This window comes from Acinonyx jubatus, chromosome A3 (genome assembly GCF_027475565.1).
Source record: "Acinonyx jubatus isolate Ajub_Pintada_27869175 chromosome A3, VMU_Ajub_asm_v1.0, whole genome shotgun sequence".
NCBI lineage: Eukaryota > Metazoa > Chordata > Mammalia > Carnivora > Felidae > Acinonyx > Acinonyx jubatus.
Window position 1 is genome coordinate 111,817,352 of NC_069388.1, and position 17,333 is coordinate 111,834,684.

General features: G+C 41.0%; 1 protein-coding gene across 1 annotated transcript in view; it reads right to left on the reverse strand.

The window, feature by feature from the left end:
• Positions 1 to 16,578, reverse strand: part of TTC27 (tetratricopeptide repeat domain 27) — a 185,463-nt gene extending 168,885 nt beyond the window's left edge. Inside the window, exons 1-5 of the mRNA XM_015064214.3 lie at positions 16,258 to 16,578; positions 14,669 to 14,846; positions 14,139 to 14,268; positions 7,739 to 7,879; positions 2,406 to 2,508 (exon numbers count right to left, since the gene is read on the reverse strand). Coding sequence (XP_014919700.1) covers positions 2,406 to 2,508; positions 7,739 to 7,879; positions 14,139 to 14,268; positions 14,669 to 14,846; positions 16,258 to 16,357 — 652 coding nt within the window. The 5' untranslated portion in view covers positions 16,358 to 16,578. The remainder of the gene's footprint in view (positions 1 to 2,405; positions 2,509 to 7,738; positions 7,880 to 14,138; positions 14,269 to 14,668; positions 14,847 to 16,257) is intronic.
• Positions 16,579 to 17,333: the final 755 nt, after the last annotated feature.

Here is a 17,333-nt window from a genome sequence, read left to right on the forward strand (position 1 = left end):
GGAGTTCTAAAAGTGCATGTAGAAAGGCCTCAATAAACCTTAACTGTTCTTATTCAACAAATATGTACTAATTATTTACTATTTTCCGGGCACTATGCTAAGTAGAAAGAAGCTTAAAAACAAACAAAACAAACAAACAAAAACAGCTCTCAAGGAGCTCCAGTCTAGAGAATCTATAGTCTTAGTGAAAATAAAGATGGTTCAGTAGGCTAAATCTGCTCATAAAAATCTTTTATAATCCAAAAGCATTAAACCAAAACTATTGGTCAGAAAAAGCGAGAGTCTGTTTTTCAGTTCTGTTACTTAAGAAATACCATGGTGTAGGGGTGCCTGGGTAGCTCAATCAGTTGAGCATCTGACTTTGGCTCAGGTCATGATCTCATGGTTCATGAATTCCAGCCCCATGTCAGTCCCACTGCTGTCAGCACAGAGCTGGCTTGGGAGCCTCTGACCCCTTCTCTCTCTGCCCCTCTCCTGCTCACACTCTCTCTCTCAAAAATAAACGTTAAAAAAAAAAAAAGAAAGAAAGAAAAGAATTACCATTGTACAGAAAAGTAAACTCCTTACATGTAATAAAACAACTAATCTATCATATGTCAGCTTTAAATCCCATAGCAGAATATATATATATATATACACACACAAAATTTGATTTAACATGCCCTTGCTTGTTTCATAGCCTTGCATTACCTAAAGTCCTGAAAGAATATAAATGGTCTAAGTCTCAGTTGGCATACACAATATAAATGAATCAATTACCATACTGACTGAATATTTTCCTTACTTTCTCCCTTTGAATAATGTACAGATGTTCGTTTTATCTAAGATTAGCATATGCTTATGTATTTCTATCCTAAAATAACAACAACAAAATTGAGACATTAATTTCAACTAAATTACCTAGCTTAGTAGTATTTACTGCTGCACAAACTAACATTCTCTCCACTGTATTCTGGCCTAGCTTGTTACTACATAGAGGTACCCTTGAAGGAAACAGACTCCAGAAAGGTGTGGGAGCTTCTTGTAATGACATATGCACACATGTTAAGAGTCGTTTTATGCCTTCATGAGTGTGCTACTCCACCAAGGACAGATCACTGCTTCTCCCCCCAGAGTGACGAAAACCACCGCCTCCCCCCCACGGCCCTCCTTATCCAAGGGGGACAGGTCCCAGGGCCCCAGTGGATGTGAGAAACCACAGTAGAACCAAACCCTTTTCTCTCTCTCAAAATATCTTACTGTACTGTGCTCACCCTCCTTTGTGGTGATGTGAGATGATAAAATGCCGGTGTGATGAGAGGAAGTAAGGTGCCTGATGCAGGCATCGTGATGTAGCATTAGGCTTCTTCTAACCTTCTGACAATTGGTCAGAAGGAGGATTATCTACTTCCAGGCCGCAGATGACTGAAAGTAACCGAAACCATTGAGATGGAGACCATGGAGAAGGAAGAGTACTGTTCACACATACGCACATGTGCACGTACTCACGCCATACATACTCTTGTTATGGTGAAAGGACCATGGGCTTTGGAATCAGACACACCTAAGGTCAAACCCCTTCTCTGTAACTCCGAAGTCTGTAACCAAGTCCAAGTTCATCTGTGTTCAAGTGTTCCTTCACTACAAGAGAATCTGTTTTTGTTTTGATTTGTTTGGCAACTTTTGCTAAGAAGAGTCATTCCAAAAGCCCAGGGAAACCAAGTATCAAGGTACCCAAGATTTTTCTCTTTTCAAAATGCTTCCCTAGGAAACCTGCAAGGTATGTGTAGCAAAGGCAGTGGGAGGCACTGACAGAGGTATGTGGTTTCTACTTTCATTTATGTTTTAGGTACTTTTGTACATGCATATTACGTATTATAATAAAAAATAATACAAAATGTAAAAATGTCTCTCCACCTATTGCCATCCTTAGGAAAATGTATTTTCTACCAAATGTGGAAAAAAAAAAAGGGTTTCTTCATGTACTCAATAGGACAGAGGATAAATAATTTTCTATTTTGCATGTCATTTGGCACAATTTACTCCAACTCATTAATGAAGGAATTTTTTTTAAACAAAGAAAGTTTGCATTAGTTTCCAAAGAGGCTTCTCAGATTAAAACACAGACAAAATATTAAAATACTTGTAAGCCACTTGTGATAAAATCATGGCAACCTACATAAAACAAATCACTTTCTAAATAGGTAATATAAATTACAATGATGACCTCTTTTTAAATTCAAAGGTGAAAAGAAATTGTACAATCTGACACCCTAATAATTTGTGATATTCCACATCCAGAAGTAAAGGGGAGAAAAAGAAACCACCTCAACCAAGAAGTTACTATTACCTGTAAAAAACTAAACTGAAAAGGAGTATCTCAGCCAAGAACTTCATGCCCACATCAAACAAAATCTGCTACATACCTTCCCCGATACAGTCTCCGGCAAGAGCAAAGAGCTGCGGTGAGCGCTCCTCCAGCAACTGCTGGTGAATACTCACACACCTCAAAGTCCACCATGGCAAGCTCTAGGGAAAAAAAGAACCATGTAAACTGACAGTAAAGGTCCCTCTGGAAAACAATTTTTCCACTAACTGAAATTAGTGTTTAGAATTTTTTTTAACACTTGCGAAATTAAACTTACTCTTCGACAAACTTATCCACCCACTGCTCTGTCTTTGATGATGATACTCACATCAGCTTCTCCCTCTTTCGCAAGAACCCCTCTGCTCCATTCTCTCAGAGCCTGTATTTTAAATCAGCTGGGCTTCCTGATGCCGTTTAGAACTTACGACCTCGTCCTTTAAAACGTCTGCTGCTGTCAGCACCCTTCTCCTCCATGGCACCCCCTCAGCGCCATAAACCAGGCAGCAACTCGCCCAGGAGAACTCCAGCAAAAACCTCCCAGAGGCAGGGAGTGCGGTGGGCATAGGGGGGCGGTGATGTTTTCTCTGCTCTGAACTTCTAGCGTATTATTTGTACTACCTCCTTTGCAAACACAGTCCACTGATTCACGTAGGTCATCCCTAGCTTTCAGTGTCGCCCACCATCTACCCAATAAGGTAAGAAATCACGTCCTGCCCATCTCTAGGTCCTCCTCAGAGCAATATATTTTGCACAAACTACACTGCAAAGAATACCCTGGATTCAAATATTCCCCAAAACTAAGAAAATCCCTTCCACACCCTGTGAGACCCTTCCATGAAGCCTTCTCCCACAAGTGTGGCACATATTAGTCTCTCCCTCCTCTGAACTTCTACACTGTTCCTAGAAGTTAGCACTGCATCAGGTGCTTGTTTTTCAAGAGTATAACTCTACCTGGTCCAAACATTCTTGAGGATAGAGACTGAATTTCATACAGTGTCTTGACTGTGGCTGAGAACACAGTAGGTTTTTCTCTATTGTCTGATGCTGTTCTCACTTGATCGCTATTTCAAAAAAACTTGATCCTTGGGGCGCCTGGGTGGCTCAGCTGGTTGGGCATCTGGCTCCTGGCTTAGGCTCAGGTCAAGATCTCATGGTTTGTGAGTTTGAACCCCGGATCAGGCTCTGCACTGACAGAACAGAGCCTGCCTGGAATTCTGTCTCTCGCTCTCTCTCTGCCCCTCCCCCCCTCATGCTGTCCTCTCTAAAATAAACATTAAAAAAATAATAAAAATAAAAATAACTTGTTCCTTACTAAAAAAGAAAAAAAACAGAAAGAAAACAACAAACAACAAAAAGCCAATACAAAAGTATGTACAGTGAAGAGTGAAAGTCTCTCTTCAGCTGACTCAGTGCCATTCTTCTCCCCTGGAAAAATCCATGACAAAGGCTTATAACCTTCTGGATCTTCCACTATGCGTATATGAGTGTATGTGTACATGTGTGAAGAGTGTATGGGTGAGTTTGCAAGTTAGAAGTATTAAATATTTTTGATAGGTTCACTAAAATATTAAGTATGACCATGCATTGAATCATCTAAATTAAATAACTATGCTATTTTGAATATACTGCATGAAAGTATAAGAAATCAATTTTTCCTTTTTTTTTTTAAAGCAGTATCTACTGGGGCACCTGGGTGGCTCAGTCAGTTAAGCATCCTATTCTTGATGTTGGCCCAGGTCATGATCTCACAGTTTGTGGGATCGAGCCCTGCATGGGTTTGGGTTCTGCGCTGACAAAGCATGCAGTCTGCTTAGGATTCTCTCTCCCTCTCTCTGCCCCCCCCCCAGCTCACATTCTCTCTCTCTCTCTCAAAATAAACATTTTAAAAAATAAATAAAAGCAACATCTACTAATAGAAGATCATGCTTAACTATCAAAAGCATCTTTTTTTTTAACTTGAACTTAATGTCTTCATTTGATTAAGGGGTAAACTGCCTGGTTCCCTCCCACACTGCTCCACAGCACATTGCTCCAACAAAGGTGCGGTCACAAATGAATTTTGATTCTGTAACAAAATCCTTCTTAATTACGGATGCTGTTTCCTTAGTCCTTGTGAGGAAAGGTAGAATTATCTAATAGAGAGAAGTTTCACATCATGTTTCATTTACTTCCCGGAGGTGTTGCCTCATTTTCCTTCTTTTCTATCACTAAGGGTAAAGACAGGCTACATTTCGATTATCTATCCCTGAACTGCCATCAGCAATAAGTGACTCAGGTTTGGCAGCCTTCCTTTTCTAGACGTGGGAATTCAGACAGAGCGAGTCAAAGAAACTGTCCTTTTAAGAAAACCTACAACATCAGGGGCTCAGTCAGTTGGGCGTCCGACTTTGGCTCAGGTCATGATCTTGCAGTCTGTGAGTTCGAACCCCACATCAGGCTCTGCACTGACAGCTTGGAGCCTGGAGCCTGCTTCAGATTCTGTCTCCATCTCTCTCTGCCCCTCCCCTGCTCTCACTGGGTCTCTCTCTCAAAAATAAAATAAAAACATAAAAAAATAAATTTAAGAAAACCTACATCATCAGATGCTGAACCTTTAAAAATTAGATCTATAAGTTAACTCTTAACCCCAAATCTTTATCTGGGGTGAGAGGGAGTGTGAAAAAAATAAAGAAAGCATAGCCTATTTTTCTACTAGAAAATAAAAGTGCCCTTATCTGTTTGCCAAGAATTGCTTAATAGAAAATCTGAGGCATTAATAAAAAAAGACATTTGAAGCCTCACTCTAGTTTCTAGATCCAGTCTCCTGATTTTAGCACTTATGACAGAATGTTCTGATTAGGAAGTCACACTAGTCAATAACCTCCTAAAAGGCAGGAAGCATAAGTGTACTCAAAAGGCACCCAATAAATCTTTGCCAGCTTGGCCCATTTTTAAAATAATTATAAATAAGGGAAACTGATATTCCAGAGAAATTTACTAGCATAACGTCACACAGCTGTTATGCGGCTGAGCCAGACAAACTCTGGTCTGATTTCGAAGCCAAGACTCTTTTTACTCAACATTTACATATTACTAATACTAGTCTATATACTTCACAGATTAGGGGGTTTGGGGAAAATCACCTTCTTTTATAGTTCCACAAAAATATCATTATAAACAACTTGATATATTCTTCATGAGTACGTCTATTCAAAGCTAACTTAAAAAGGTTAAAATTAACTTGGTTAAGTATGGGACACTTCTTTATATTTTATCTTCATTTATCAAAGAAGTCATTTTTATATCATCATTTAGAAAATGACATATTACAGGGGCGCCTGGGTGGCTCAGTCGGTTAAGCATCCGACTTCAGCTCAGGTCATGATCTCGCGGTCCGTGAGTTCGAGCCCCAAGTCAGGCTCTGTGCTGACAGCTCAGAGCCTGGAGCCTATTTCAGATTCTGTGTCTCCCTCTCTCTCTGACCCTCCCCCGTTCATGCTGTCTCTCCCTGTCTCAAAAATAAATAAATGTTAAAAAAAATATAAAAAAAGAAAAAAAAAGAAAATAACATATTATAGACCCAAAGAAGAAAGAACTTTCCTGTTTTCATTGAAAGGAAAGATTTCAGCACAGAGTGATCTCTGCATGGTGATGGGTAACAAGACAACAGGGTTGTAAGCCCAAGTCAAATGTTGTTTAGAACCTGCCAAGAAATTCAGGTAACTTGTCTCTCCAACCCCACAAAGTATGACATTTACAACCAGCCGTTCAAATATTTACTTGTTCTCCTAACTTGATAGTACATATATCTTTTTCTAAAAGATGCTTAACTACTGGCTGATGAACGTTTTCCACCACAAAATTTAAAACTGTCTCACTCATTTACTACTCTAGCCTCACTACAAAGAAAATGTCATCTGGCAGCCCCATGCCTCAGTGACACTTTCTTTAGAGCCAAATACTAGTCATTCTAGAAAAGAGCATTTTACTCAGATCAACTCTAGAAAAAAATTTTTATTCAGGCTAACATGACTAAACAATCAAAGATAAGGCCTTATATCTACTCTGACATCTGAAGCGCATCCAGTAAAACCCCTTCCAGTACAAGCGATTCCAATTCCTCTGGCTGCCATGACAGTCACTGAAAGAGGCAAAAACTTGCCTTCTTACCCCTACTTGGGTATGAAATACTTAGGAAAATAAGCCCTTACACAGTACAGCCCGAGTCTACATTTTGCCCACCGAAATACTGTTTTTCTTAAAAATCTTCAGCCAAAACTTGGAAATTGGGAGATTTCACATACAATTTAGATTTATCATTTCTGGGTCTACATCCTCAAGTTGCCACAATTAGAACAGGAGTCAGCAAACTACAGTCCGCAGGCCAAATCCACCCCACTCCTATTTTTGTACAGCCTAAGAACTAAGTACAGTTTTTACTTTTTAAAACACTGGAAAAAAACAAAAACCAAAAGAATATTTTGCAACATGTGAAAAGTATATAAAATGTCAATTTCAGTGTCCATAAATAAAGCTTTATTGGTACACAGACACACACCATTCGTTTACAAACTGTCCACAGCTGCTTTCACAGCACAGTGCAGCCTGAGGAGCTACAAGGCACACTGTACAGGTGGTGACCTCCACTAACCCTCAAAAGACACGCTTGTATCTCTCTTGGAGCTGTCACTCCTACAGCATAGTAGCTTCCTGTGAGTAGAGCAGGTCTTCTCACTAATTTATATGTGACCTAAAGAAACAATGGAACAGACATTCAACAAATGCTCTACTAAATCCAACCCAAATGATGAACCAAGGTAGGATGTGGGCCAGGAAACAGTAATTAAGATCGACTGCAAGAATACTAAAATGCTGCCTCCTGCTCACTATCCCTACAGGAAATTCATGAAAGACCATGAAGGATGTTTTCAAACCTTTAAGATTCAGAGAATCAACATTTACATACACTCACACATATACAACATATGTCTATACAATCCTTTTAAAGGGGCTCAATATAATCTCATTTTATATTAGATGAATCTCATAAAAGGAGAAAGTTTTTGCTTATTTTCATTAGATTTTAATTTTTAACATTTTTTTAAGTTTATTTATTCCTTTTTGAGAGAGACAGCACAAGTGGCAGGGGAGAGGGAGGCAGAGAGAGAGGGAGACACAGAATGAAGCAGGCTCCAGGCTCTGAGCTGTCAGCATAGAGCCTGACATGGGGCTTAAACTCATGAACTGTGAGATCATGACCTGAGTCAAAGTTAGATGTTCAACTGACTAAGCCAACCAGGCATCTCTATTTTCATTAGATTTTAAAGTGATATACCTAAAGAAGACTTAGAAAACACACCAAAACACTGTCATCCCGGGGTATGAACCACCTACCGTCTTTTCTCCCCTTACCTGAATGGCTGTCAGTTTATGTCTTACATTCACTAGAATGACTCGTGCTAGTAAGAGCAGTATGGGCTTTGAGGTCAGGCTGTAGACTGATTCCCCGTCTAGAATAAGCAGATTCAGAACAACTGCATCCAGTCCTTTGACCTGAAAAAAAAAAAAAAAAAAAAAAGTAAGCCAAGATGATGTAATTTAACAAAATATTAATCTTTATAGATCTTACAATAACACATATTTTCCAGTTAATTCAACTTTGAAACAAAGGCATTAATCTATTACACAGCAATTGGCACTGGACAGAATCATAACATTATAAAGGTCCCTGGAGACCTATAAACCCAGGCTGCCCTAACAGATGGCCACCTACATGCCTATACTTTAGAGGAACAGGGAAGTCAAGAAAATGCTAGTATTGAAGAGGTTTCACGACTTTATAGATTTACTTACAACAAAATAAAAAGCATCCCTATGTTAAAGTATTTACATTAAACACATTTCACATATGCTTCATTAGCTGGCAAACGTCATTACAAAGCAGGTCTGCTCCATAATTCCTAAGCCAAACAGCCAGCTAGATCTTACATATCAAATGCTGAGTGGGCCTAAAACTATGGACCAGTAGGAACAGAAGGCTGCAAAAAAAAGACATGCGTTTGGAAAATCAGTCTTTAGCTAAACAGAGACTTTCTACAATGGACAAATCACCTGCGTTTTCTAAAATGTGCACTGTATAGTTTTGACGACTGCCACAAGACAGACAGCAGGAATGCTTACCCATTAGAAACATGGCTCCAAGTTCACAGACACAGGACAGTGTCCTTTTTCTGCCTCTTGTTAGTTTGTGGATATAGGTAAATTTTTGAACTGAAACATCATTAACTACAAAATGAAATCATAGAACCCACACCTTATAGGGTACGTGTAACGATTAAATTAAATAATCCAAATAATGCCAGTGCCTGGGTAAATACATTGTTGAAGCATTCGATACCGGCAAGAAAGAAAAAGCTGTGGGTTCACCCGCTGTCCTCCCTTCATCGTCAAGAAGTGTAATAGAGGAATAAAGAAAGAGCACTACCAGACTGCAAACAAAGCTTACCGCTACCTACACTAAGGCCAGAGGAATTTTTTTTAAACCTCAATAATTAAGAAACTATTTTGAAGTTACTACAACTACCTCAATTTTAGAAGGAAACAGACACAAATGTTAAGTGCAGTCAAAAATCACACAGACGTCAGTGTCTGAACTGAGATTCCAGCCTGTTTTCCAACTCCCAAATCAGTGTTCTTCCTAGCACCCCATGCTGCCTTCCCCACGGACCGCTTCCTGCCCCTCGGCAAGGTTCAGGGCTATGTAAGCATTAGGAAGAATGCAAGCACCAGGCCAGGATCACTTCCAGCCTTCCGACTAGGACCACTACCTTATGGTGGCGTGGCTACTAAGATACAGACACTGGAAGAGGACCAGGTGTGGGGGAGACCCTCACCATGAGTTCAGTCTGAGACACGTGAGCACAAGGCGTCTTGCGAGACCCCCAAGCATAGGTGCCAAATATACCAGCAAATATACTCAGTTAAGAACTTGGGAGAAGAACCTGCCTAATGTGCCAAGACTAGATATGCAGCCTCATTGAGTTCTCTGTCACACAAAGATGTCAAAATAAGGATATAACCACCCTTATTTCCCAAAGTCCAGACCAAACTGGCACACTACAAGAAGACATGACATGCCTTTAAGAAAAAGAATCTGTGGGGCACCTGGGTGCTTCAATCAGTTAAGCATCCGACTTCAGCTCAGGTCATAATCTCATGGTTCGTGAGTTCAAGGCCCCCATCAGGCTCTGTGCTGATGGCTCAGACCCCACTTCACAGCCTCTGTCTCCCCCTCTCTCTGACCCTCTCCCGCGCTCCCCCACTTTCACACACACTCAAGAATATATAAATATTTAAAAAAAAAAAAAGAAAAATAATCCATATTCTAATCACTTTGAAATGAGAAACATAACTAACCATTCTAGCACACGTTTAGATCATTCTCTTGCAAATGAAATCCCTAAACAGAAGCAGCAAACAAGTAATTTACTAGGGTAACAAATAAAAAATTATACAAAGAGATAGAGACAGCCCATGATATACCACCTGGGTATCATTACCTCTGATACTCAAAGCAGGGGTTGGTTACTAAAGCTCCTACTCTTCAATTCAAAACTCTCGGGAGATGGTAGTAACAAGACAAATAACAAATAAATGAGTGAATGTATAAATAAATACATTTCTCTTCCCAGTGCTACCTTGCATAATCAAAAAAATGAAATGCTTTTCTATCTTCTGCTTTAGTAAATCAGCCTCTGCCTACACCCGAGATATAACACTGATATTGCAACTGAGTTCCAAATGTGTTTCCAGAGGTTTTGGGAAATTGTCCATTTTTAAAGAGGATTGTTTAGGGGCACTTAGGTGACTCAGTCGGTTAAGTATCCGACCTCGGCTCAGGTCATGATCTCACAGTTTGTGAGTTCGAGCCCACATCAAGCTCTCCGCTGTCAGCACAGCTCACGTACTGCTCAGACATGGACCTTTAGTGCTATTCCTCTGAGACCGGTTAGCATCAGAAACCAGAAAACAGTGTTAAAAATGACAAGGCCACACCACCATAAGGTAGTTGATCCTGGCCCTGTCCTTGCAGCCTTGCTAATGATTAGCATAGCCCTGAACCTTGCTGAGGGGCAGGAAGAGATCTGTGGGCAAGGAAAATGAATTTAGCTTTGGTCACTATACTCTATGACAATAAAATATATTCACAAATATTTGTGCTTCACAAGAGCCAAGAATCATGAATTACCACAGGAAAATGACTGTACTCATGTGTTTAAAAAATTCAATTCCCCCTACCTTCCAAATTCTTGGATTGCTGGAAAAGAGTATAAATTGAGTATTCCTTTTGTCTTATTTTTTTTTAAGTTTGTTTATTTATTTTGAGAGAGAGCCAGTGCAGGAGGTGCAGAGAGAGAGAGAGAGAGAGAGAATCTCAAGCAGGTCCCACACTGTCAGCACAGAGCTGGACACAGGGCTTGAACTCATGAACCATGAGATCATGACCTGAGCCAAGACGAAGAGTCAGATGTTCAACAGACTGAGCTACCTCGGGGCCCCTTGAGTATTCCTTTAAAAACAACCTGACACAAACAAAGAAATAAACAAAAACAATCTGACATTACCAAGAAGAACTGAACATGTGTATACTCTAGGGCATAGCGATTCCACCCATGGAAACATACACCACAAAGGAGCTTCCCAACTTCCTGCTGGCATGGGTATACAAGTGTGTTAAAAGATCATCCCCTCAGGGGCGCCTGGTTGTCTCAGTCAGTTGAGCGTCCGACTTCGGCTCAGGTCATGATCTCATGGTCTGTGAGTTCGAGCCCCGCGTCGGGTTCTGTGCTGACAGCTCGGAGCCTGGAGCCTGCTTCAGATTCTGTGTCTTCCTCTCTCTCTCACCCTCCCCCGTGCATGCTCTGTCTCTCTCTGTCTCTCTCTGTCTCAAAAATAAATAATAAAACATTAAAAAAAAAAATTAAAAAAAAAAAAAAAAAAGATCATCCCCTCAGCCCTCAGGGTACCCAACTAAAGCCCAAGGGCTCCTCCATTTAGCACACTGCATCAAACAAACGCTATCATTTTTTCAGTATGCTGTGCTTTGAAATTCTTGCAAATGATTACCAGAAGATATGTTCCTAATAGCACTGTATGTAATATATTGGGGGGAAAAAAAAGGAAACATACCATATGGCCAAGAGTAGAACAGACATATAAATTCTGGTCTAGTCATGCAACTGGAATACTATACAACAGTAAAAGTGAAAAATGATGTAATTTCAAAAATATATCACTGAGCCTAACAAGTCACAGAAGACGTACAGTGTATGTCATTTATTTATAAAAGTTCAAAAATTGGAAAAATTAAACAGTATGTTTCCTGGAGTTACACAGGTGCTAAAACTATGAAGAAAAGCAATGGAATGATTAACACAAAATTTATGAGCCTGGTTCATGGGAGAGGGGGGCCAGGGCTGCCATCAGGAAGCACACAGGGGACCTTCTGAGGCAGTATTTCCCAACCTTTTCCAAGGCACAGCATCCACAGAAGATGCTATTATTAGTGGTGCCCAGCAGGAACTAGCAAATGCTGCTAACCGGTGGAGACCAGTTCACAGGCTCCCCCAACCCAGCCCAGGCCCCACACGGACACTGCAATGACACAGGGCTCAACATCTGGGGAACAGCAGTCGGGAAGCTCTGTTCTTCAATGCTGCTAATGTTTCTCAGGCTGGGTGGTGGGAACCAAGGGCTTTTATTATTTAAACTGTATACACTTTATATGTTTTTTTGAATGTATGAGGTAGTTCTAATAAAAAAAAAAAAAAACTAAAATCAAAGTCTCAAGGTTTCCTACAGTCTGGCCTGAATCCCATGAAGTCTGACCTTTTACTGCTACTCCAGCAAGCTCAGAGCAGCCCGTTCCCACAAACACTATGCTCTTCTCCCCTCTGACTTTCTGCTCACATGGCTGCACCCAGATTGCATTTCCTCCTCTTCTCCACCTGTCCATTTCCTCATCACCCTTCAGGTTCAACTCACACTCCACCCCCAACTAAACTGTCTGACACATCCACTTTCAATACTGGTTAATTTGGTTAATTTCAATATTCTTACAGTCCAAATCTCTCATGTAACCTACGTATGTACTTCCTTGAATTGTTACCTGACTTTACAGGTGCTTCTACACCAGTAGAGAGCAGAAAGAGGACTGGATTTGGACCCAGAAAATGTGGCTTCCAATTGCCCAGCTATAAGACCCCTGTCAAGTTTCCTTCACCACCGGGAGCCTCTGTCTTCTCATCTTTAGAATACCTCAAACTGATGGAACACATGTCAATTAAGCCCCACTCGCCCCACAGAGCCATGCTCAACACACTTATGACTTTGGTGAGTTTTTAACGCCAAAGGACTGAAGAGGCAGAAACCGTTTCATACACAGTAAGAGAGGGAGTGAGATGTTCCGCATAATAGCAAAGTTCTAGAAAAGTGAAGCAGATCTCTTTAAGTCACATAAGCTTTGGGATTTTAGTTTAATTACTTTGGATGAAAACCTCTGTAAAGTGCAGATTAAGTTCCCTTCTTAGAAGGGCATCTGGGTGACTCAGTTGGTAGAGCATCTGGCTCTTGATCTCAGGGTCGTGAGCTCAAGCCCCATCTCGAGCATGGAGCCTGCTTTAAAAAAAAAATTCCCTTCTTAGACATGAGATACATATGATCCTTTAACCTTTCAGTAACGATTTAGGGCCAGGATTATGAATTTCAATTACTCTACTGCAACCTAATATAGTGACTCACTACACTGACAGTACAGTGCTAATTACTGTAGCTATCAGATTGTGGCTGCTTTGGTACTTCTCTTTCCACACCACCATTAGATTATTTTTTTTTAATATATTTTATTTATTTTTTTAAGTAAGCTCTATGCCCAACACTGGGCTCAAACTCATGACCCCAAGATCAAGAGTCGCACACTCCACCAACTGAGCCAGCCAGGCGCCCCTCTACCATCAGATTATTAACACTTATCTCTAATAATTTCATTCCCCTTTCATTTGCTACTTCTAATTTTGAGAAGCTTGCTAACAGAAAACAGGTCACTTTTGCTGCAAAAGTTTCAGATGCTAAGGAGCCCTTTTTCTAGGCTTAGTGATTGATAGCTATGTCTAGATCTCTGCGGTGACTGGATAAGTCACTGTCACCAAACTTCTCTTATAGAGTATGTCATACTCACCAAGCTCCATGCATATGTACTGAAAAACTGTTGCAGAATTCGAACTGTATGTTCTACTGATAACATACTAATGCCAATCAGTAATACTGTCTTTATATATGGATAATAATTGTTATCACCATGGAGCACTTCTGTGCCAGGCACTTTAAAGAAGTATTTGTAATATAAAGGAAACCACCCATGGGATCCATTCTTAAGCACAGCAGCACAACTTACCTGCAATAAAATTAAACAGATTTCCAGTTTTGCTGCTTTGCCAGAAAAGATGTTTACGTAACTGTAGTAATATCTGCAACTGGGTGACTGGTGCACGTGCCTGGACTTTAGTAAAAAGGGCAACTAAGAGAGCTCCATAAATTGGGAGAGTTCCATGAGGAGTCTATGACTGACAATGGAACTTCTGGAAGTTGTTGAAAATCTGACCAATGAACAAGCATTCTTACTAGGCTTTGTACAAGCTATACAGTCATGTTTTTTTTTTCCTACCTGCCATTAACTCCAGGTTATAAAGACTAGTTCCTAAAGAAAAAAACAGTAACACAATAATACCATATATGACATTTCCAAAAAGCATACCTCACTGAACTGCTGGAACAAAAAGGATGGCAAAAAATCCTGAGGTTGTAAATCAACAAGAGGCCCCGTCCAGTTACTCTGAACAAAAAGTTGCAAACTGCTTACACCAATTAGGAATATCAGCTGTTGTCTGCATAGAAGAATAAAGAAACAAATATGAACCACTGTGTAACCACAACTAATTCCATTTCAGTTTTGTTAGGAAAAATGTAAAATATTAACCAACAGTTATTGAGATTATCCAAGTATTACAAAACAAAATTTCTGAAACCTGAACAACTTATGTCTCAATGTCCAATATTACAACAGTGAGCCACATAAGGCTCTTTTAAACTTAAATTAATTACAATTAAATGAAATGTAAAATTCTGTCCGTCAGTTGCACTCCCTATTTCAAGTGCTCAAAAAGCACATGTGATTATTGGGCTGTCATACTGGACAGCACAGGTTTTCCAATGACAACTAAAACCAATGTCTTTCTAGTAAATGTACTGTCTGTTTCTCTATGAAAATTTCACATAAAATTCTACCTTTCAGCTGCGTCCAAATCTGTTGAGTAATCCAGGAATGTTACTATCTGCTTCTCAAGGTAGCTGTCAATCTTTTCTTCAGTCATTGTGGTTGAGTTAAAAATATTTTGAGTCAACGAATTTAAGAATATGGCCTCAAAGTTCCCTTCTAGCAGCAACTGTAAGAAAGATCCACTCTCTGCAATATAAAAAATTAGTCCAATAATCCAAAAGAACCATTTTTTTCAAACTGTAAATGATAACACCATTAGGTAAATCTACCATTTTAGTATGCAAAATTTTTTAAATGTATATCCTTAGAATGCCTACTGTACATTAATCACAAAGCACTAAGCAAATTCCCATCATTCTACAAACATCACCTCTTCTACAATTAGCAGCTCATCCATACAACGAGCAGCAAGGTAGAAGCTAGACCCAGGAATAATATTCCTCATTAGTAAGTACAGTAAAACCTTGGTTTGCAAGCATAATTCATTCCGGAAACACGCTTGTAATCCAAGCACTTGTATATCAAAGCAAATTTCAAGAACCATTGGCTCAGTTGTGATCATGTGACATTCAGTGACACAAGACATCGTTCATTTATCAAGTCAAACTTTATTAGAAATGTTTGCTCATCTTGAGGAACACTCACAGAACTAGTTACTTGCAATCCAAGGTTTTACTGTATTGTCACACTTCTGTTGGGAATTCAAAAAGATTCCTACTGACAAGAGAAAAGTTTCCATACACAGGGGTCTAAGGCCTTTCATAACCTGGCTCCTCCTACCCACACTATACTCCCTGAGGCACAGCTGGTTCACTCATTTTTCCCCTAATACCCCATGAATATCCCTGTGATTTTTCCTGCTGGGTTCTTCTCCACTTGTCTCATTCTTTAATCAAAATTCAGCTCAAATCTGACTTCTTCCCTGAAAATTTTCCAGATGACCAGACTTCAAAAACTACCTCTCTCCTGAAGCACCTATTGCTTGTATGTGTACACAATAGGTGTGTGTACACACACACACACACACACACACCCCGCTTATATACTGTCCTAAATTGTTACTTCTCTTCTGGATCCAGCCTTAATCCCACAACCAGATGCGCCTATATCCTACATTTATCACTAGTAAATATGCCTTTTAACCCTACCTCTCCTGTAAATGTGTACTGTTCACAAGAATTACATCTTTGCTGCCTCGTTTTAGCTTTTCTGTTTCTCAGCGGTGGGACCTTGAATAAATTATTTAAACAATGTCTTTAAATGTCTTCATTTAAATGGTATTAAATGTAGTATCTACCTTACATGTCTATTACAAGGATTAAATGTATAAAAGTTAAGGACTTAGAAAAGACGCTGACATCGCCATCGGTGTCATCACTGAACCGAGGCGGTGAGAAGCTTGGGGTAAAGACAAGCACAGAGCCCAAGGACCCCACCCGCTACATCAAGGATGCAACAATCCAAAGCTTTAAGGAATCAGCTAGATTTGGGCAGAAAAACAAAACAAACACGGAAGAATGAAAACCCAGCCGCCGCCACTCTTTCTCCTGACAGTCCACACGCTGGCCTACGTTCCTGGGAGGTTCGCCTTTCTCACCTGATTCGGTTACTCCCTCCTGCTTCCACTGCTGCCGCTCAGCCTCAGTGGGGAAGCCCCTCAAAACTGCCAGCTCCGGTATCCACATCTCCCTGGACATCGCTGCAGCCCAAACAGGTTCCCACGAGGGTCACACAGGAGTCAACTAAAGAAGGTGAAAGGAGGAGGGCCCAAAGACGCTGAAATCTCGTGGTGACAGTTCCTGTGAATACACCCACAGCCTTAGAACTCCATGTGCAGACACAGGAACACGGACGCGGCCATGACAGCAGCGCGGGACACCCTGGGAAAAAACACACACACTCCGCCCCGGCTTCCGCCTAAGAGACCAACCCAAGTTCTTAGTACTGAGCATGCCCCGTAGAGACGCCCCGCCCCGAGCGGACAACGGGCGGGTTCGAGGGCGGGTCTCCTCTTTAGGGGCGGGGGCCGCGAGCTGTAGACGATTTGAGCGGCGTGGAGTCCTCTTGCCCCTCACCTCTTGCTGCGGACTGGGATTAAATAAAATGAGGCTAAACGGCGGTCTTGGTCTGAGAAGAAGAGGTAATAGGAAAGGTCTACCGCTTGGATTCCTAAACCTTTTTGGATCAGAACCCTCCTGACTACCTGACGCGGGTCCTGGCGGCAAAATGCACGTGGGCCCTTAGTGCCAACATTTGGGTACCGTCCGGCAAGTTAGAGACCTTCTGAAGTGGAGTCCGCGAACTCCGGGTTAAGAACCTCGTCCGCAGAGACTAGGTCTTTATTCTTAGAAAGAATGAAAGTGTGGGGAAAGTATCGGGGCGCCTGGCTGGCTGAGGCCGGGGAGCCGGCCACTCGATCTAGGGGTCGTGAGTTCAAGCCCCATGTCAGGAGTAGAGATTACATACCTGTATGCACACATACACAAACAAATACAAGCCAACTTTAAAAATTAAAAAGTGTAAGGAAGGTATCTGGTTTTGACGCTGCCACTAAATCATGACCGAGTGGGGCATGTGGCCCGGCGGCTGGTGCAGGGAAGGAAGTTAGTGGAGGAAAGACTGACGCCAGAAACCTGCCACCCCTGCGGGCCTGCCGCTGAGCACAGAGCTGGC